Raw genomic sequence first — 20,103 nt, 5'->3', positions numbered from 1 at the left:
GATAGCATCAACCCCTTATCCCAACACTCCCAGGCTCAGCAGCTTCTTGGTTCCTATGTCCTGGCGGAAGCTAGGCCCTAGGTATGTAGCTGCAGAGCATCCCTCCTAGATAGAAGTGACTGGCAGAGGTCCAGCCGATACCAACGCAAGAGGAGCCAGAACCTGAACCTGGTAGAGGTTGAGAATAGAACATGGAACATTGAACCCCCTCCTCCACCCCCATCCTCTTCCCTCTGGAGCCAGGACCAAGGGACACCCTATTAACCTCCTTGCTCGTGTGGGTTTATTCTGGAGGTATTTCCAAAGCCTGGGGCTGCTTCTGTTTTTAAAAATAATTTATTTCCATAGTAACAGCTCCTGCCTATGGAGCACGTGTAGAGGGGGTGGCAACGAGGAGGGAGCTGGCAATGCAGCACTGGACTATCAGTAGATTCAGCCAGAAGACCCTGCCATCCAAATATGTGATATCCCAGCAAGCACCCCAAAAATTATGTTATAGGTACACTCTGGCCTCAGGAGCCATCCCTTTTCCTAGATTTAAGGGAATGGATTCCATCCCTATAGGACAGAGGCTTGTCACTGCTTTCTGGAGGCAGGGGAAGGAAAATCCTACAAAAGGATTCAAAGGAATCCCCATTCCCTAAGAGGCCCTTTTTCTCCACATACATATGGCAGGCCTTCCTTAGGTAAACAGAGAGGCGTTAAGTATCTCTCTCCCAAATCCAGTCGTTAGTCTGAGCAGTGAGCAGATGGGAGTAAACAATGTCTTCTAAAGTGTGGGGTTGCAGAGCTAAGCAGAGCCTGGCAGGTCAGCGACAGGGTGCCTGAGCCACAGGAGGTGGTAGGAAAGCTTGGGGCATCCCCAGATTTCACTCTAAGGAATGGGGTAGGGTGATGGGGTAACCTTGCTGTGACCCTGCCCATGCATTATCACTGGACCTCCAAAACCATAGAAGATTCCTAGAGTGTGGATTTTTAATCTTGAGGGGAGAAGAAATGAAGGGAGGAGAGAACTCAGGGACACAGAAGGAAGCTGTCAGTGGGCAGAGCAGCTAGGGCTAGGGGAGCAGGTTATGTGGAAAGTCGTCCAGGTACAGTTTCACTGTGAAGACCCTCTTCCCCCAAGAACCCTTTTCAGGGTTCTTCAGAGTTCATCTCAGGTCTCTGAATTGTTGGGTTTACTTCAACTCCTCCACTGAGCAATTGGTCCTGTGCTGCCAGATACTGCTTCACAATTCAGTCTTATATTAGTCTCTCTACTTAGTCCTCCCAATCTTCCATCCACTTGTTACTAGACCTCTTGTACTTATTTCATTGTGCCTTATAGCCTAGCTGGTTGTTTATATGTCTGTTTTTCCCACTCACCAGAAAGCTGCTTAAGAGTGGAGACCCTGTCTTACTCATCTCTCTTCCCTCATATTGACTCAAGGTGCTTTAATATGATGAAGTAGACTCCCTGGGGAAAACAATTACATTTATATCACTTTGTGTCCCCACAGTACTTAAAATTTTCCCACGCACATAGTAGGGGTTAGCAAATTCTTTGTAATTTTAAGAAGTCTAACAAAAAATATTCCAATATACATGTAAACACTGAGAATTCCTATATTGTTTCCATCTTTTGAAAACCCATTCATGTCATCCAAGTGGAACGGGAGATCTTGGGGCTTGCTATCAGCTAACAACTTTTGATAAACTGACAGGAGAGAGGTGGGAAGAAATGGTAAAAGAGTAACTCAGCTGCTTCTGAAGAGCCACAGATATGGTCCTGCAAGTGTCATAGATCCAGACTCTCCAAAGCTGTCTCATACGGACTTTTTCAGCACTGTGAAACATTTCTGGGACAGTCTTTGTCAGGCAATCAGCCTTAATAGTGCATTAGCTTTGCTTACTGGGAGGCACTCAGAGCTCCCCAGTAGGAGATGCGCATCTCAGACCTTGTCTACTCAGCCCAAGAAACCAGCTGAAACTCACCTGATCCATGGGTCCTAGGACCAGCTTCAGCATTTAGGCAGATGCTTTGAACTTGTACCAGGACAGGCACAAAATTTCAAGTGTGGCCAAGTCATGTGTGTGTTTGTTTCTCCTGGTGAGTCTGATAATCAACTGGGCATTTACCATCATGGGAACAAAAATATTCAGATTATATGACAAGTATCCAAGTAACCATGTTCTGATGGTAACATGTATGCATGGATGATGAATCCCCAGTGTCTTGTTTTTGAACAAGTATCCCCTACCCTCTCCCAGGGGGGTGCGTGGGGGAGGGCTAACAATCTCTGGAGAAGAAAGAGACAAAGGTGCCCAATGCCAAGCTGGGAAGGAAGAGTTATTAGGATTGGCCTCCTAATAAAACAGGAAGCAGTTACAGACTGTCCCTCAGACCTCCAGGGAGTCTCAGCCTGCTCCTGAGCAACAAGATAACTGAATGCTGCCTCCTCTGGGGCTCCGACAAGCTCCTCCTTTCCACCTGCTCCTGGCGTCTCACCTTCCCTGTTTGGAAGGCCCTTCCACTCTTGCCACCTACTGAAATCCTTAGAGACACTACTCTTCCTCAAGGTCCTCTCACTTCCCCTGGTCACAACTAATTGCTCTCTCCATGTGCTCCTATTGCCCTCTGTACCTCTTTCAGATCCAGACTCATTATGTGTGATGATGCCTTGTATACAGATATCTGTGTGTCCTTAGCCCCATAGGAACACACTGTGGAACAGAAAACACTTTGCCTCTAGGGAATTTCCAGTCTAAGAGGCACAGATGCACACTCATGCACCCGTGTGCAGGTACACACACACACACACACACACACACACAGAAAAACAATACCAGTGGGATAATAAGTACTGAAAATTTGGAGGAATACTACTATCAAGTAATTACTGGGATTACTTTATATACATGGTTTGAGTTGTTAATTAGAGCCACCTTCGAGTAGAAAGGACATTTCACATCTGGTTTTGAGAGACAGGAGGGCCTATCTTTTGCCTAAAAGGAGTCAACCTGACCCTGACTCCTTATTCAAGAGTGAACAAAATGTCAGCATACTTCAGTCGTCTCCCGCACTTCCTGGTGATGAGTTCTTCTCTGAGGACTAGAAATCATTTGCCACCTTAGAGCCTGTGTGTCTGTGAAAGAGAATGAGATGCTGGTGAACTGTTATTTGTAAGGAAACAGATGCCAAGCAAAAGGCACCCAACCTGGAGAAGAACCTGCCTGGGAATTCCTCAGACTTACTGAAAGCCAGCCACTTGTGGGTCTGGTTCTCCTACTTAGCTCTTTCCAAAGCCTCAGCCTCACCTCCTCCGACTGGGAGCCTGGCACAGTGCAATGATCCAGGACCAAGGAAAGTCTAGAACGGGGTTAAATCCAAGACCTGAGAGCATGAGGGTACTCCCAGCCCCTACAGTGCTGAAGTATCCCTCAGTGTTGCCCGGCAACTAACTGCTACTGCGGGGGCAGAAGGCGGGTGGGATGATGAAGGAAAAGCACCTGGCTCAATGACACGGAAAAAAATGAAGTGGGAGGGGCTTTTCAAGTGTCCGCTCTTTACATTTTACATCATCTTCCAAATTGTAGCTGTGTTTCGGGGAACTGAGTTGTGTTTACCTTGGCTTCCTTCCCAACGCTGACTATGTTGGCGACAGGTTTTCTACACTGAGCAGGTGCTGCTCCACATCCTCATCCCGCCTGCCCTCCCCCTTGCTTCCAGTAGCCATCTTCCAGTCTCCAGAGGCGTCCCAGAGTAAACGCGGGGCACTGGCCCTTTAAACGCGACCCGCGAAGGCCGACGGAGCTAAACCTGACGTGGAACGAAGAGTAAGCGGCGTCAGACACGCGGTACAAGGAGGCGCTCATCTTGGAACCGGGCAAGGAGTTTTTCCGCTTTGGGCTGTACATCTTTAATGTGATGTTAGGAAAGTATCCGCCTTTGTTTGTCCTTCTTTAATTGCTTTTCCAATCCCCTCTTGATGATTCAACTCTCGAATAAAGGGTGTAGTTTAAAATCACACTTCTGTCCCTACTCTTATGCCCATATTAAAAATGGCCGCCGCCTTCCACAACGACAGTTGCTCTGCGAACTAGATCCGGGTGGAAACAGTGGGTAGGCAGATGCAGTGGGGCAGAGCCGAGGTTGCTTTATAGAGGCTCGCGGGAGTCCTGAGGGCGGCTCAGGTCAGAGTCGTTGGGTTTCGCTCAGGGTGGTGTGGGAAGATCCAGCCTGTGGGGAGCGGCCACTCCTTACTGCTGGGGCCACGGGGCTTCTGCCCAGCTTGCCCGTTAGCTAAGGAGGGGGCCGACCAGGCCCCCTGGCCGGTCACCATGTGGGCCTTCCCGGAGTTGCCGATGCCGCTGTTGGTGAATTTGATCGGCTCGCTGCTGGGACTTGTAGCCACACTCACACTCATCCCTGCCTTCCGTGGCCACTTCATCGCCGCACGGCTCTGCGGCCAGGACCTCAACAAATCCAGCCGGCAGCAAATGTGAGGGGCCGCGCGCTGGTCCGGGGCAGTGGGGAAGGGGTGGGCAGGCAGGGGCGGGGACTGGAGTGGTGGACTGCGAGCGGAGACGTAGTGCTAACCCAACAGCCAGCCCGGGACTCTGGGAGGTGGAGGGCAGATCTGGTTAGCATTGGGGAAGGAGTGGAGGCGGGAAGATGGGACCCTTGGGTGTATCTGGGACTCCAGTAGTGGTGCCCTTCCCCGCCCCCAAGTCAGGTTATGGTGATGCTTGCACTAGTGAGTGACCACGCCCCCTTTCCTCTTCCCCCTCCCCCCGGCTTGCTGCTGGGCCACAGCCCAGAGTCCCAGGGAGTGATCAGCGGTGCTGTTTTCCTTATCATACTCTTCTGCTTCATCCCTTTCCCTTTCCTGAACTGCTTTGTGGAGGAGCAGTGTAAAGCCTTCCCCCACCATGAAGTAAGTGGGTTAGTGAGGGCTGCTGCCTGTGGCTGGGACTGGGAGCTACTGGAGAGAGTTGGGGTTATTTGGGTGTGGCGGGGAGGGGAGGGACTGAGAACGAAAGAAAAGATGGGAATTCTTGAAAGGAACTGTGAAGTGGGAGTAGGCTGGAGCCATGACCTGCCTGAGCCCTCCCCAGTTTGTGGCCCTGATAGGTGCACTCCTTGCCATCTGCTGCATGATTTTCCTGGGCTTCGCGGATGATGTACTGAATCTGCGCTGGCGCCATAAGCTCCTGCTGCCCACAGCTGCCTCACTACCTCTCCTCATGGTCTATTTCACCAACTTTGGCAACACGACCATTGTGGTACCCAAGCCCTTACGCCCACTTCTTGGCCTGCATCTGGACCTGGGTGAGTAGCACTGCCACTTCTGCCCCTATGGCCCCTACTTCAGGGCACCCTTACCCTGTGAGATATCCAGCAGAGCATCCTTCCTGGTGCTCCACATTCTCCTCCCTGTTTTGTCCCTGTGTTTTCTTAGATCCTTTTGTTGGCCTTTCATCCCATCCTCTATCCTCACCACTTTTCTCAGAAGAATATCCTTAAATTCTCATTCTACAGGTGGTGTTACTTCTCTTACTGTTTTCTCCCCCCAGGGATCCTGTACTATGTCTACATGGGGCTGCTGGCAGTGTTCTGTACTAATGCCATCAATATCCTAGCAGGAATTAATGGCCTAGAGGCTGGCCAATCGCTAGTCATTTCTGCTTCCATCATCGTCTTCAACCTGGTGGAGCTGGAAGGTAGGTGGGATTGGACTAGGGAGAGGAGAGAAGTCTGAGTGTTAGGGAAGTTGCCTGCTATCTGGCTTTGGGGAATTTGTTAAACGTGAGAAAGAAACTAAGATTTGTTAAATGTGAGAAAGGAAAATAGCAGCGCTGTCATTTCTAACAGCATTGGCACTAATAGGTAGGCCATGGTCTTCTCCTACTGAGCATAAACAACTTCACAAAACCTCAGAATCAGACAGGGTCACTCTGTGACCGTGATAGAGTAAGACCAAAACTAGATCCCTCTGTAACCATGTCTGAGCATAGACAAAACCACAGGAACGCGGTGCATCTCACAAAAATGACCAAGATCCCCTTCTGGCTAACATGAGTGGTTGCTGCTTCCTTCCGATAACAACTCAATTCCTCTCACTTCTTGGATAAAAATTATTAAGATGCTCAATCATAGCATTATCTCTGCTGACAGCACCCAGTGCAGGGCAAAACTCTGCCTCCTTGCATCCTCCCCAGAATTATTTAAAACAAATTCTATAAAAAGTCCTCCTGGGCTTCCCTGGTGGCGCAGTGGTTGAGAGTCCGCCTGCCGATGCAGGGGACACGGGTTCGTGCCCCGGTCCGGGAAGATCCCACATGCCGCGGAGCGGCTGCGCCCGTGAGCCATGGCCGCTGAGCCTGCGCGTCCGGAGCCATTGCTCCACAATGGGAGAGGCCACAGCGGTGAGCAGCCCGCGTACCGCAGAAAAAAAAAAAGTCCTCCTAACACCTCCTTACTGAGGCATCCCATGGTTCCCCATGGTGTGTGGGTTCCAAAGTTTCTCTTGTTTCAAGTCAGTAAACCCAGCTTTGACTACAGGCGTGTTGCTGGTGGTTTTTGGCTGATGGACATCCATAAGTACTTACTAAAGCTAAGCACTTTTAAAATGTGATCTCACTTTAAACTCTGTAACAGCTCTATGTGGCAGGTGTTTTCATCAGCCTTTTTTCACAGATAGGAAACTGAGGCTCAGAGAAGTTAAATGTGTCATGATCAAGGTCACACAGTTAGGAAGTAAAGCTGGTATTCAGACCTAAGTCTGAATGGTCTAAACCAAATGTAAGACAGTAACTAGTTTAGGAAGGGTTCATGAAAGAGGTGAAATATTGGGAACTGCTTGGATGACATAAAAGGGGTAGTGAGTTCTTGGGACCTAGAGAGGTGGATGATACAGCTTGGGACAGAACTCAGGGACAGACAAACATAGGACCCAGGTGTGCAGGGGACGTGGCTGTCAACGTTTTCTTCTTTCTTTTTCCCCTGCTTCCAAAGGTGATTGTCGGGATGATCATGTCTTTTCCCTCTACTTCATGATACCCTTTTTTTTCACCACCTTGGGATTGCTCTACCATAACTGGTAAGTAGGCCTGTGGCTAGTGGGACAGCTATTTGAATTTGTGGCCAGTACAGTCCTCCTCACTGCGACCCATCTCCTGACGGAGAGGCTTAACCTGTGCATCTCTGTATTGAGTGTTTTCTGGGTCTTTTTGGTAATATTCTTAAATCTTAAATATTCTCTACCCAATTGTAGCTGGGGGCAGGTACTGTGGAGCCCCCAGGAATAGATGGATTCGGGACCTTGTTTCCTGGAGAGTTGCTGGGAGAGCTGGAATGTCCTCTGAGCCAGAACTAGGGTCAGGGCTAGCCCAGTGCGCAGGGTGTGTGATGTGAGAGAAAGGATTGCTAATGCCTCTTGCCACTGGCTCAGATCCTCTCCCCTACACAGGTACCCATCACGGGTGTTTGTGGGAGATACCTTCTGTTACTTTGCTGGCATGACCTTTGCCGTGGTGGGCATCTTGGGACACTTCAGCAAGACCATGCTACTCTTCTTCATGCCCCAGGTGTTCAACTTCGTCTACTCACTGCCTCAGCTCCTGCATATCATCCCCTGCCCTCGCCACCGTATACCCAGGTAGCCGCTTTGGGGCTTGAAGGGGACATCATAGCTTTTTCCCTTGGGATGCCTTAGACGTTTGCTGTGCAAAGGGAATGGGCCCAAAGAAGGGCTAACTCTTGCCGTGCAGTTAGCCCTTTATACATTACAGAGCACATTTAGTTCCATGATCTCATTTAATGTTCACAGCAGCTCTGATCCCACAGAAGCAAGCAGCAGAGCCAGAAATAGATCTCAGGCTGTTTGACTCCACATTCAGTGCTCTTCCTATTAATTAAGCACAGGGAGGAGAGTTCTTTGAGTAGTGGCCCAGTCACATGAAGCTGTCTTCCCCTGCAGACTCAATACCAAGACAGGCAAACTGGAGATGAGCTATTCCAAGTTCAAGACCAAGAGCCTCTCTTTCTTGGGCACCTTTATTCTAAAGGTAACAGGGTAACAAGGAGGTAAGGCTCTAGGCTGCCATTCGGAATTCAGGGAATGGGGAACCTAGGCCTACATCACACCCAAGGGGAGTTTGGAAGCATTGAGCAGGTCCCCATTCCTGAAGCGTAGGTATTAGCTGAAGTTCTCTCCACTTTTGACCCCTCCAGGTAGCAGAAGGCCTCCGGCTAGTGACAGTGCGCCAGAGTGAGAATGAGGATGGTGCCTTCACGGAGTGTAACAACATGACCCTCATCAACTTGCTACTTAAAGTCTTTGGGCCCATGCATGAGAGAAACCTCACCCTGTTCCTGCTGCTGCTACAGGTGCAATGCTGTTGGTGATGTGACTTACATCTCCTTGTCTCCCTTTCTCTGTGGTTCTTACTGTAGTTCATTTCTTCTTACAGGTCGTGGGCAGTGCTGTCACCTTCTCCATTCGGTACCAGCTTGTCCGACTCTTCTACGATGTTTGAGTCCCCTGGTCCACTGTCCTTTGCTTCACAGCCTCCAGATTTCCTGACTCAGGCCGACCTCTTCCAGACCAAGATTGCCTCCTGGCCCAGGCCTCTCCCCACTTCATTCTCCTCCAGATTTTGTCCTCAGCATTCCCTTTCCCCTGTGATTATTGACATCCTGGGCCATTCTTGCCCTCTAATGACTATTGATTGGACTTCGCCTATGGCTTTCTTCTATTTGCCACTCCCCCTCTCCATCCCATCTTTGCAGCCTCCGAAGGTGGGATACTGTAGCTTTGATGCAATTATCCACAACTCTGACACTCAAGAAATATGTTGGGCCTGGGGATAGAACCCTGGCTGGGGATAGGGACACAGGCTCGAAGGTGACTTGACATATGACTATAAATTAAATATTCTGATGATTTAGCAGACTGGGGGGCCTGTGCTCCCAGTGGTGACAATAAACTGTCGTCTTTTTCTTGTTGTTCCTGTAGGTGTATCTCCTATATAGGGCATTTTAGGGTAGACTGGGAGGGTTGGTGGAGGCATTTCCTCGGAGAGGATGCCTATCTCTCTGCCCCATCCTTTTTCTTTCAGTACATCAGGCCCCTCCTAGCAAGAAGGGAACAGAAAGAACAGACCAGAAAGAACATGTTGAATAAATAGGAAATCCTGCTGCTCAGGTGGCATAAAGGGCCATAAGATCGGTGTTATCTGTTCTCTGGTATGGGGTTGGACTTTCAGGGGGTCTCATTCCTTCCCTTTTTCACTCTCCCTTTGCCAGGCAGGAGGAGGGAGTGACCAGACCTGGGACCGGAGGAAGAGGTAGCCGTAGTGTTGACCCCTTTCCTTTAAAAATCCTAGACCCGCACAGACTTCCCTGAGGCTCTTGAGGTGACTTCAGACTCCACCCTCTTTGTCTTCCGGCTCTGGTCTGGGCTGTAGGGTTTAAATCTGGCGCGCTTCACTTGGATTGGCTACACCCGGGAGTGGTTGGCTGACTGCTTGCTGCCGCTCCTCCTCGCCTTTTCCCCGGGCAAAAGGTTTTCAAATTCGGCCAATTGGCGGGCGCGTTCCCTCAGCTGAGGCGCGTCATCGAAGGGTTAACCGCAGCCAACCGGAGGCGGGTATTGGAGAAAAGAGCCAATCAGGAGGACGCGGGGGTGCGCCCTGGGGGCTTATAAGGGCGGCTCTTGGGCGCGCGCGGCAGCAGTTGGACTGCGGCGGACGGCTGTGCCTTAGTCTCGTGAGCAGCCCTCCTCTCCCTTCCTCTACCTCGCGCAGCATGTCGGGCCGCGGCAAGACAGGCGGTAAGGCCCGCGCCAAGGCCAAGTCGCGCTCGTCGCGAGCGGGCCTCCAGTTCCCCGTGGGCCGCGTGCACCGGCTGTTGCGGAAGGGACACTACGCCGAGCGGGTGGGCGCCGGCGCGCCAGTCTATCTGGCGGCGGTGCTCGAGTACCTCACAGCCGAGATCCTGGAGCTGGCGGGCAACGCGGCCCGCGACAACAAGAAGACGCGGATCATCCCCCGCCACCTGCAGCTGGCCATCCGCAACGACGAGGAGCTCAACAAGCTGCTGGGCGGCGTGACGATCGCCCAGGGAGGCGTCCTGCCCAACATCCAGGCCGTACTGCTGCCCAAGAAGACCAGCGCCGCCGTGGGGCCGAAGGCGCCCGCGGGCGGCAAGAAGGCCACCCAGGCCTCGCAAGAGTACTGAGGGCGCCCGCGCCGCCGCCACCGCCGCCGCCTGGCCCCTCCCCTCGCCACCACAAAGGCCCTTTTAAGGGCCACCACAACGCTCACGGAAAGAGCTGGGCCGCGTCGGGCTCCCGGCCGGGCGGCAGCTCACTCGCCCCCTCCGCGGCCCCGCCGCCGCCGCCGCGCGGCCTGCCCCTCCCCCGCGCGGCTCGCTCCAGCCGTGGCTCGGCGGAGGGCGGCCGTTTGAACGCCGCTCGGTGCCAGGAGCGAGCTCGTGACTCGGCCGGCCTGGCCCCCGAATGCTGATGGGCTGCGGGGAGGCCGCGGCACCTTCTAGAAGGCTGGGCCGGCCGCGCTGACGCAGGGCCGGGGCGCGTGGTGGGGAAGGTGAGTCGGTGCGGACGGCCGCCGGCGCGGCCGCGCGCGCGCGCGTTCCCCACCAGCCCGGTGCTCCGGACGGGACTCGGTTGACGGCGGAGTCAGTCGGTCACTTCATTTGTCCCGGGACGCCCTTTGCTGCCGGATCCCGAGCCTTGCACGTCCGCGCTCCCTCCATCTCCACTCGCAGGCCTGTGCGCGTCCCGGAAGACACACTTCGCGGCGTGAGCATCTCCCGCGGTGTCGGGGTCTGCGGGAGTCCTGCCCCTGGACCCGCGCCCCTCCCGGCGGGTCCGCTCCGCAAGCCAAGCACCTAGATACCAGCACTAGTCCGTTAATCCCCATCTGGACTGAGTCGCCGTTGGCCTCGGAACTGGAATTTTGCAGCTAACCCATCCAAGACAGTACTTTAGGTATTGGGGAGTTTCAGATGGACTAATTTTGTTTATTAAAGGATTTTCTTTTTTAAACAGTGAGGTGTCTCTTCATTTTGCAGACGGGTTGTAGGATCGATGACTGTAGATTCCTAAAGGTAGTGGGGGAGGGGAGCTATCTGATACAAAGGCTTTATCGTTAACTGGAGCGGCAAATCGTAGATTATAAGATTATGGTTCTTTCTTGGTGTTCCCTGGGAGACAATTTATTCTGTCAGAACTACTGAGACAGAAACAGAAGGCAATGTATTCCAGGAGAACTTTGGACAGGGGTCTTAGCCTCTGAGGTAAGGAGCAAAGGGTCTTGTGTTTGTCCTTATCTTTCTTTCCTGCAACCCCATCAAAAACAAAGCCACCTTCAAATCTAGTTTATTAGTTGAGTTGGTTACATTCAAAGGCTGTGGCTTGTTAGATGTTTTTTCTCTAGAGACTAAGCCTCCACCTACTGAGGAGAAAAGGCATCACCAAGGCCCCAAGTTGAGACAAGTCTCTAAGTCTCCGCCCCTGCAGTTCCATCCCCTGGGTAATCACCCCCCAGGTAACAGTGAGACTGGGGCACTGAGGGCTGGGATGTAGGCACGGGGCACCAGCAACCCAGGCACCTGTGCCCCACAGACCAGTTAGTGGGCATCATTGAGCTGCCGTGCAACATCCAAGATGTTCTTGGCTCCTTTGTTCAGCAACAAGGTGGCCAGGCTGATGCCCAGGCTCTCAGCAGCCAGCTGGGCTCGTCGTGGAATGTTCCGGGCAGTGATGCCCACCAGCTGTGGATCATCCTCAGGGCCATCTTCATGCTGGATAAGGGAAGGAGGGTAGGATTTGGTGAGCACAAAAGGGGAAGTAACATACAGACGTGTTTTTTACCCTCTCCGTCACCCTCCAGCCTTGGCACCTGGGCAGGGACATGGATGGTGGCCTGCATCGTCTCTTGCATGCTATCTGCGCCATTCAGACTCCAGACTCCTCCAGTCAGGTATAGCTGGGAAATAAACAGTTGCCTCAGCATATTGTGAGAGGGAACTGCTTAGAAACCTGGGCTTTTCTTGCTGGCAGCTCAGGATGCACAGGAGAAATGCCAGAGTCCCTTCCCTGCCCTCCCACCCATCTTCCCCTGCTTACTTGCCCATCCTTCATAGCTGTATGCACTGCCACTGGCACACTGCAGCCTCCTTCCTGCAACAAGTTCTCCCTGTGAGCTCCAAGGACCCTTACCACCACCCTGTAACCAGAGTCCTCAGAGATAACAGACTCCTCTAAGGACATAACTGAAAATGAGGTAGCAGCCCAGACCTGGGTCCTGTCCATACTTTGAAGGATGAGTTACCACTAAATACAGAGCAATAATTTGAGAAATCTCCCCACTACCCTTCCCAGCTCTCCAGGTACCCACCCCTCCACAAGAGCACAGGCCCTACCAGGTGCCTCAGGAAGGCCCGTTCAGCAATGCAGCGAAGCAAAGTCTCAGGATCATGCAACACACCCACCAGATCCAAGATGTCCTGGTCCTTGGCTCGAACTTCCACTCCCAGAGCCCCCTGATGGAAAAATAGCCTAAGATATCAGGGCCAATCTTTCCCCAACCAATGGAGCTAAGGATGGGAACCAGCCTACTTCCACCCGTTTGCCAGGTCCTTTTGGGCCAGTAGCCTCCCAAGGCTTGCCCCTCTCTGGGAGTGTTCTTGGTTGAAAACAAAAGAAAGGGACACAATACACGGCTTCCCTGGTCAAGCATACCTGACCCACAGCATACATGCACTCCTCAGGGTGCAGGATCTGTGGGGGCAGAAGAGGCAGTCAGAAGGGTGGAGGTGGGAGTGCCTAAAAGCACACAGCAGTGAGATGGGGCTTTTCTAGCATACAGAAGGGCTGGAGAGGCAAGAGTGGGAGTTTGGCCTCTGATCCCCAGTCTTCCCAACCTGGGACTCATTTCCAGCTTGCACTGTTAGAGGTGGGATTCAAAAAGAGAACACAGGCAGGAAGGAGATGAAGATCAACCGGGGCGTGAAGAGTGGCAGGCCCTACCTGCCCCACCCGGTTCTGCCAGCCCATGCGCTGCAGGCCAGCTGCGGCCAGGATGATGGCACTGAACTCCTGCAGCTCATCCAGCTTCCGAAGCCGTGTGTTGAGGTTTCCCCGCTGTGGAGAGGCGCTAAGGACCACAAGCTTTGGGCAGTCTGGAGCCTTATGCTGTTCCCTTTGCCTGAGTCTTTCAATCTGCTAACTTCTCACCTTTGAGTTCTCAGCCTAATGACAACAGCTAACACTTACCTCATACTTACTACATGCCAGACGCTTTAGATATGTCAATTCATTTAATTTTCACAACCCTATGACGTAGGTAGTATTATCATCTCCATTTTACAGATGAGAAAAATGATAGAGAGGTTTTAATTTATTTAATAACTTGCCCAAGGTTACAAGACTTCTGAGAAGCCTTCCTTGACTCTCAACTCTGTGTTTAGATGTTCCAGCTAGAAGCTTCCAGAGAATTCCCTACTTTGTGCACTGGAGCACTTAGCGAATACTATTTTGAAAATCAGTTTTACAAACATATAACATTGTAAAGATCAAAACGATATAGTGGAATATAAAATAAAAATGGAGTTATGGTTACCAAAGGGGAAAGGGGATGGGGGGAGATAAATTAGGAGTTTGGGATTAGCAGATGCAAACTACTATATATAAAATAAACAACAAGGTCCTATTATATAGCACAGGGAACTATATTCAATATCTTGCAATAAACTACAATGGAAAAGAATATGAAAAGGAATATGTATATATATGTACAACAATCACTTGCTATACACCAGAAACTAACACAACGTTGTAAATCAACTATAATAAAACCAATTTTTAATTATTTAAATTTAAATGGAAGCACCCCCCCAACCCCCCTCCCTCGATGTAATCATTATTCAGTATCACTCTGTATTATCAATGCCTGGCTGTCTGTCTCCAGCACTAAAATGTAAACTCCGTGTAAGCAGGGACAATGTTGATCTTGCTCATCATATCCCCAGTGCCAGGCACTTGCCTGGGGCTAAGAAAACATGAAAGGATTATGAATGAATGGATGGATGGATGGATGGATGGGTGGATGAATGGGAGGGCAGGCAGTCCACTGCATCCATGGTCCACTTCCTCTGGAAGCCCCTTCCACTCTCACAACTCCCAGGGCCCTCTGGACCTGGTCTTCCTCCTTGGCTGCTGCCTCCTCCCTCCGCTATAAGGATACAATACTCTTGAACTCCAGATGTGGGAACTTTCTCTGCAGCTGGGCCGCTCTCCGCAGGGAGCTAGTTCCCACCACGCTGCTCAGAGAGATGGTTTAAAATGAGATTTAAGTCGCATGAGATTTAACTAGGCAGGCACTGTTCCTTTCCTCCTCCTCCCACCCCTCCATCTTCTGTGCACATCCCACCAAGATGCCTATCCAGGCCCCACTCACCTCTTCTCTGGCAAGGTTTCTAGGGTCTTCCCAACAAATTTTGGGTGAAAGACCACAGCATCATAGGGGCTCTCCCGCCTGGGGATGGAGGGAAAGTCATAGAATAAGGGAGAGATCTCGGTTCAGGTCACTTCCAGGCTCTCTCAATAGTCAACTAACTGGCATTTTCTGAGTTTTCTGCCATGCTTGACACTCCTCAGGGCAGGGGAGACAGCCTAGAGGCAGAGGGCCAAGTCCCAAAGGGAAAAGTCAAGGTTAATATGATGTCTACCCCATGCCGAGGCCCCCTGACTGGCAGGACTCTTACTTGCAGATGGCTCCAATGGTGAAGCCAGGAGGAAGCACCGTGGGCAGGTCCTTCAGGGAGTGAACAACCAGGTCCACTCTAGAGAGATGGCAGAGAGAGAAGGAGAAGGGGTCTGAGCAGCACGTCCCCAGCCCTTCTCCACCCACTCCTGCCTGTACGTCACTGGCAGAGCCTAGAGCGGTTCAGGAAGCAGGCCTTTCTGAGACCTTGGGTCCCAGAGACCTGCTCCCCTCCTACACTCCCTTTCATCCCCCTCCCCCAGCCAGTCCTGCACCCCCAGGCAGCCAGATGGCTCAGAACCAGGACACTCTCCTTTTCTGAGGCCTGAAAAACTCACATATGAGCCCCCCTCTAGCCTATCCAAGCGTTTAAGCCCAACAGTCTAGCTGATACCCAGGTCTGATGTGCACTGGGGTCCTAGCGAGAGCCTGGGAGGGCGCCATGCTCCCTGCTATCACTTACTCATTCCTCTCCAGCGCGTGTTCCAGCTCCTTGGTAAACAGGCTCTTCTCTCCAATCTGCCAGGCAAGAAAGAGCCTCAGGGTGAATCTTTTGGGGGAAGGAAAGAGGAGGGGGAAAAGCGTTGGATGGAAAATGTTACCTTAGAGAGAGCAGTATCAAGAATCTTGTCTCCTGTGGTGGACATAGCAACTGAGGAGAGAATCAACAAACCAGACGTTCAGTGATCAGCATTTATTGAGCCCCTACTGAGCTGAGCACTTGTGCTAAGATTGTTGGTGGATACAGAGGCACATAAGCCCCAGTCCCTACCCTCTGGGAATGTACAATCTAGGAGGAAGACCAGACGTAATCACAAAAAGACCCGAAGCAGATGATAAATGCCAGGCTAGCCCAGGTAGTCAGAGCTGGAGGTGTTCAGAGAAGGAAAGGGCCCTCCAAACCGGGGACAGCCAAGAAGAATTCTCAGAGGCAACAGAACCAAGCTTTGGTGCAAGACAAAGCCAGAAACACTGTGTTCTCCCCTCCAGGGGTTAAAGGCTTCCCATTAGCTTCCATTCCTTTCCAGAAAACTCACTGATTTCAAACTGCAGGCCTGGGTATAAGGCTTTCAGCGTTGCCACCACACTGTCCGTCTGTATGCGGGCCAGCTGGGGGTAGAAATTCAGGTTAGTCCTGTCCTCTGGCCACCACCCTAAGGTCAGACCCTCACAGGGTCAGGGAGATCCTGAAAGGATTGGAATTCAGAGAGGGGATTGAATGCCCACCTAGGAAGGAGGGGGTCTGGCCTGGGAGTCCTTTGTACCCCAACTTCCCAGCCCAGGGACTATCTCTTTACAGAATGCAATCTGTCATCCTGCATGGGATTTGATACTCAGTCACTCCATTTCTTCCATCCCCGAGCTGCTGATAACGCTCTGGGCCCCCCAACTTATAATACTGTGAACACAGAAGTCTTCTGACAAACCTCCTCCACCCCGGTACTTACACTCACCTGGCTCTTGCGGGTACCCACGCGAATCACTCTCATCTTTGAGCTGTTTTCTTCCTGCAGAAAAAGTCCCCAGGTCACAGTCCCTGCTGCTCTTTGTGTTCCTCAACACCTTGTCCAAGAACCAGAATCACTGGCTTGGAAGAAAGGAACCTCAGCCCCTGGTCTGTGGCCAGCTGAGCCTTCGAGTGGGGAAACACTCCCCTCCCCAAGACTGGTCCCTTTACCTTCCCCAACAATACCTTCTGGCTCCTCAGGGATCCAGAGAAGCAGAGACCAGACAGAAGTGACAGTAGGACCTGCTGTTGCTGTAATGACCAGGACACTAAGCCCTGAAGCCCATCCAAGCTAAGGCAGTAGGAATGCTGCACTCAGCCAGGTGGGTAGAGAGATAAGGTCTATCAGTCTGGCCCCAGGGAGGGTGGGGCCTGCAGCAGGCAGGGGCAGGACAGCTGGGGCCACACAGGGGACCATGAGCTGAGTCACTGAGGACAAGTTCAGCATCCACAACGGAGCGGCACTTGAGAAAGCTTCAGTGCCACCTAGATGCCATAAGAGCTACCCCACAGCTGCTGCACTATGGATTCCGTAATCTGGACGGAATGCACGACTGGGATCAACAGATCTGACGTACAGTCCTGCTCAGCCTCTTGGCTGGGCGAACTTGAACACATCATCTTATTTGTTCATCTATAAACCTGTTTGTTCATCTATAAAATGAAGAAGTTTGCACTCAAGTATCTTCTGCTTTTGATATTCTGTAAGACTGAGAGGGTGAGCTGTCTAATGTCCATTCACCTAGAGTGCAGCCTCTGGTTTCACCACAAAGGAAATATTAGGATGTCAGAGACCAAGCCAAGAACTCAAAGGGCCATGCCTCTTCCTCTTGCCAGGGCACCTTGGACAAAGGTATTCAGTGCCAAGCAGGAGAACTGGGTTCTCCAGTCTGAGGTCCTATTTCTTCCCAGATCAGACAGTGATCACTATAGATACTATCAACTTCCCCTGCTCTGGGATCTTCATCCTACAGAGTTCTTCTGCAGTCAGGTATCTGGGGCCTCTGTTGCTGGAGGAGGTGACAGCTGGCGGCTCTTGGACTCTAGTCTACTCCACAGCTATCACTTCTCCAATAAATAAACCCTGGGGGACCCTAAGCAAATTAGGCTAGGTTGGAAATGCTAAACATGGCAACTAAAATTCTGGGCCACAGGCAGCCCACAGAAAGGAATCTAAGGTCCCAGAAACTGCTATGTTCAAACAATCCCTTAATTTCATTGATTCTGCACAGCATATTCAAGTCAAATTGTTCCAGTAAAAAATTCCTTATTGAGCATGTATATCCTAGAGCTATTGCTTTTAATCTTCATAACAACCTATCAGGTAGACAGGGCAGGCATCTCTGGAACTACGTTACAGAAGCAAAGTCTGGCTCTGAGGAGCAAAGTGACTTGCCCAGGGCCACAGGGTTAATCATGGGTAGAGAGCTGGAATCCAAATCTTCTTACTCCTAGTCCAGCACTCAAGAATGTCAGCAATGGCACAGAATCCCACTCCTTACCAGCACATAGGTCAGGGAGAGATAGGGCAGCTGCCCCACTCCTTTCTTATCTCAGGCTGACGTTGGCCTCATGGGCTCTGCAGTCTGCATCTGCACAAGCCCAGAACTGGGACCCCAGGCTAGGAATAGGAAGGCTCAAGGGCGTCCCCCGTCCATGGTAGTAACCCAATGATGTGTCTCAGTTGAGGAGTTTTGAGTGTAGGCTGGCGCAGTTTTGAGTGTAGGCTGGGGCTGGGTGTCCATTAAAAAGAAAAAAAGCAGAGAAGGTGCACTTCCAAGACGTTTGTGTGCAGTTCGGAGAATTCGAGGTACACTCTCCTCTCTGGATCCAAAATGGAACACTTCCCCAAAGTGGCTGAATCTCGAATAGGACCTGTCTCGTGTGAAGGGATCCCGGGGAATAGCACCCTGTCTCGTGCAGACGAATTTTCCTATGTTGGGTCACTATATCTAGAGCCGCGGAAGCCATGCCTCATGGAATCCCATCCAGATCCCCGCAGGAACGGGGTTCCGTTCGAGACAATCGATCTGCTCTTAAGTCCGCCCCCACCGCTCTCTGATTCCCCTAAGGGCAACCCAACTACTGGCCCTTTAAAAACTGTTAGAACCAAAAAAAAAAAAAAAAAACCAGACAGATAACCGTCCCGACCAATTGACGACGGAGAGTGGCAACTTGGGGCCAATCGTGGCACTGCTAGTGCAGAAGACCGAAGCTGCGAGGGTCACCGGCTCAGGACTCACCGCCGTTGCGGCCGCGTCGCCGTTACCAGACATGGCTGTGCGCGGGAAGTAGGCCGGAGGCTGCTGCCCGTGTCCTCCGGAGTCGGGCAAGCCGAAGGCTCCGGCCGGCCGGGCACTGGGCGCACGCGGAGCTCGCAATCCTCCGGCAGCCACACACTCCCGGCTCCGCTAAGGGCCTGCGTCACTTCCGGCCCCGCCCCAGAGGGGCTAGACCTCCCCTGGGCGGGAATTAGAACGATTGCAACAGAGAAGATCTTACCTTGCGTTACCGCCCCTACTCCCCCAGGCTGGCCCTGGTCTTCCCCGTTTGAGACCCAGGCCCACCAACTGTTCATTTTTACTTTTACCTAGCCAGGAATACCGACGGTCAGTGGCCAAGATATGCTTCCCAGATTTATCCACAAAGTTCGTTCTTTTCAGTCCCTCCTACCGCCACCCAAGGGAACGTCAATAAACCAAAAGTAGGCGTGCCGAGAGGAAAAGGAGATTAACCCTACAATGTGGCGTCGGAAGTTAAAGGCTACTTGAGCAACTTACCATGCCCCCAGGCTGCATTCAACGTCTACAAATGAAAGAGGCCTGCTTCTGAAAGCTAGTCACCCAGAATTCCACAGCTTTATCTCCTTAGCTGTGGCACAAGCAATTAGTGCAGCTTATGTGGTGCTGCTTCTGCTACAACCGTGAAGTAGGCAACTAAAGACAAGTAACTGAAATGGGAGTGACAACACATTATTAGTGTTAGTGGGAAAAGGGCTTGTGAGTAGAAGTGCTTTATCCATTAACAGTACTAATAACCACGTATTAACCACTTTCAAATAACTGGACACCTGTCATCCATACCAGCCTGAGGGCTACAAGATTCCAGCCGTGACTTATCTCTGTGTTTCAAAAGCATCTGGTATTTGACAGAGATGTTTTGCAACTGAGCTTTAAGAGATACTCAGTGGTCAACAGCCCCGAACTAGCTCTGACTTGACCACAGGACCTGGTAGTGTCCTAAAGCTACCTTTGCTTCATTACCATGCCAAGATCCCCGCCCAAGGGGGATATTTGTACTCTGCTAGGCGCAAATCCCTGCCACGTGGAAGGCTGTGATGCCCCAGCTCCGCCCCCCACCCCAAAATCTCTGCCCCTTTCCTAGAGCCCTGATGACATGTCTGCCTCCTATCCCTTAAATTCTCTTACTGCCCTCCCTTGGGGGAGAAGGTGTCTTTAGAGCATGTGCTCTCCCTTCTCCATTCCTTGATCAATGAATAGTTTCTGCTCTGCTATACCGAACACGGTGTTGTTTGACCGGAATTTGCAACTCCAGGCAAAGGACCCACTGAGGGGTCACTGACCTCTTGGGGACCAGTAACACATCCATTGATTGGCTCCTTTGACCTTCATCATAACAGCCGTACTAGAAAGATGTTGTTAATTCCTCATGTTCAGACGAAGAAACTGAGGTTCAGAGAAGGTTCAGAGTTGCCCTAAGTGAAACTAAGAATCAAGCTCAGGGCAGCTGATCCAAAGTCTGTATTCTTAGCTGCTACCAATGTAATGTACTCTATCCGCCTCTTTTAAATACTACCTAAACCA

General features: G+C 51.6%; 3 protein-coding genes across 9 annotated transcripts; 2 read left to right on the top strand and 1 right to left on the bottom strand.

Annotated features, from left to right (window-relative positions):
* Positions 1-4,320: 4,320 nt before the first annotated feature.
* Positions 4,321-8,983, top strand: DPAGT1 (dolichyl-phosphate N-acetylglucosaminephosphotransferase 1). Its single transcript, XM_067751271.1, has 9 exons — positions 4,321-4,481; positions 4,796-4,916; positions 5,098-5,311; positions 5,557-5,703; positions 6,998-7,082; positions 7,452-7,640; positions 7,962-8,049; positions 8,216-8,371; positions 8,455-8,983. Exons 1-9 carry the CDS (start codon positions 4,321-4,323, stop codon positions 8,518-8,520), a joined length of 1,227 nt encoding a protein of 408 aa, XP_067607372.1. The 3' UTR covers positions 8,521-8,983.
* Positions 8,984-9,120: 137 nt separating this feature from the next.
* Positions 9,121-11,051, top strand: H2AX (H2A.X variant histone). The gene has a single exon (XM_067751280.1). The coding sequence runs from the start codon at positions 9,791-9,793 to the stop codon at positions 10,220-10,222; it is 432 nt and encodes a 143-aa protein (XP_067607381.1). The 5' UTR covers positions 9,121-9,790; the 3' UTR covers positions 10,223-11,051.
* A 317-nt stretch (positions 11,052-11,368) lies between these two features.
* On the bottom strand, positions 11,369-18,961 carry HMBS (hydroxymethylbilane synthase). Of its 7 annotated transcripts, none has more exons than XM_067751276.1 (14): positions 18,870-18,961; positions 16,227-16,280; positions 15,810-15,882; positions 15,375-15,424; positions 15,236-15,291; positions 14,774-14,851; positions 14,467-14,544; positions 14,254-14,329; positions 13,038-13,151; positions 12,750-12,788; positions 12,431-12,550; positions 12,135-12,188; positions 11,908-11,994; positions 11,369-11,809 (listed from the first exon to the last, which is right to left on the bottom strand). In XM_067751276.1, the coding sequence occupies exons 2-14, from the start codon at positions 16,260-16,262 to the stop codon at positions 11,636-11,638; spliced, it is 1,035 nt and encodes a 344-aa protein (XP_067607377.1). In that variant the 5' UTR covers positions 16,263-16,280; positions 18,870-18,961; the 3' UTR covers positions 11,369-11,635. The 7 variants fall into 7 exon arrangements, with proteins under 7 accessions (XP_067607377.1, XP_067607375.1, XP_067607378.1 ...); XM_067751274.1 differs by having other exon boundaries at positions 16,221-16,280; positions 18,870-18,888; XM_067751277.1 differs by lacking the exon at positions 18,870-18,961 and adding an exon at positions 18,782-18,866.
* Between the last annotated feature and the right edge of the window lie 1,142 nt (positions 18,962-20,103).

This window comes from Pseudorca crassidens, chromosome 9 (genome assembly GCF_039906515.1).
Source record: "Pseudorca crassidens isolate mPseCra1 chromosome 9, mPseCra1.hap1, whole genome shotgun sequence".
NCBI classification, from domain to species: Eukaryota; Metazoa; Chordata; class Mammalia; order Artiodactyla; family Delphinidae; genus Pseudorca; species Pseudorca crassidens.
This window is presented reverse-complemented; position numbering and strand designations above follow the sequence as displayed.

Excerpts from the sequence above, each read along its gene's own strand:
- H2AX (XM_067751280.1), top strand. The coding sequence starts at position 9,791 with ATGTCGGGCCGCGGCAAGACAGGCGGTAAGGCCCGCGCCAAGGCCAAG.
- DPAGT1 (XM_067751271.1), top strand. The coding sequence starts at position 4,321 with ATGTGGGCCTTCCCGGAGTTGCCGATGCCGCTGTTGGTGAATTTGATC. Across the intron at positions 4,917-5,097 it reads AAGCCTTCCCCCACCATGAA|TTTGTGGCCCTGATAGGTGC; the intron begins GTAAGTGGGTTA and ends AGCCCTCCCCAG. Across the intron at positions 8,372-8,454 it reads TGTTCCTGCTGCTGCTACAG|GTCGTGGGCAGTGCTGTCAC; the intron begins GTGCAATGCTGT and ends TTCTTCTTACAG.
- HMBS (XM_067751272.1), bottom strand. The coding sequence starts at position 18,555 with ATGTCTGGTAACGGCGACGCGGCCGCAACGGCG. Across the intron at positions 15,425-15,809 it reads AGGCCTGCAGTTTGAAATCA|TTGCTATGTCCACCACAGGA; the intron begins GTGAGTTTTCTG and ends TTCTCTCCTCAG. Across the intron at positions 14,330-14,466 it reads GAAACCTTGCCAGAGAAGAG|CGTGGTGGGAACTAGCTCCC; the intron begins GTGAGTGGGGCC and ends CTCTCTGAGCAG.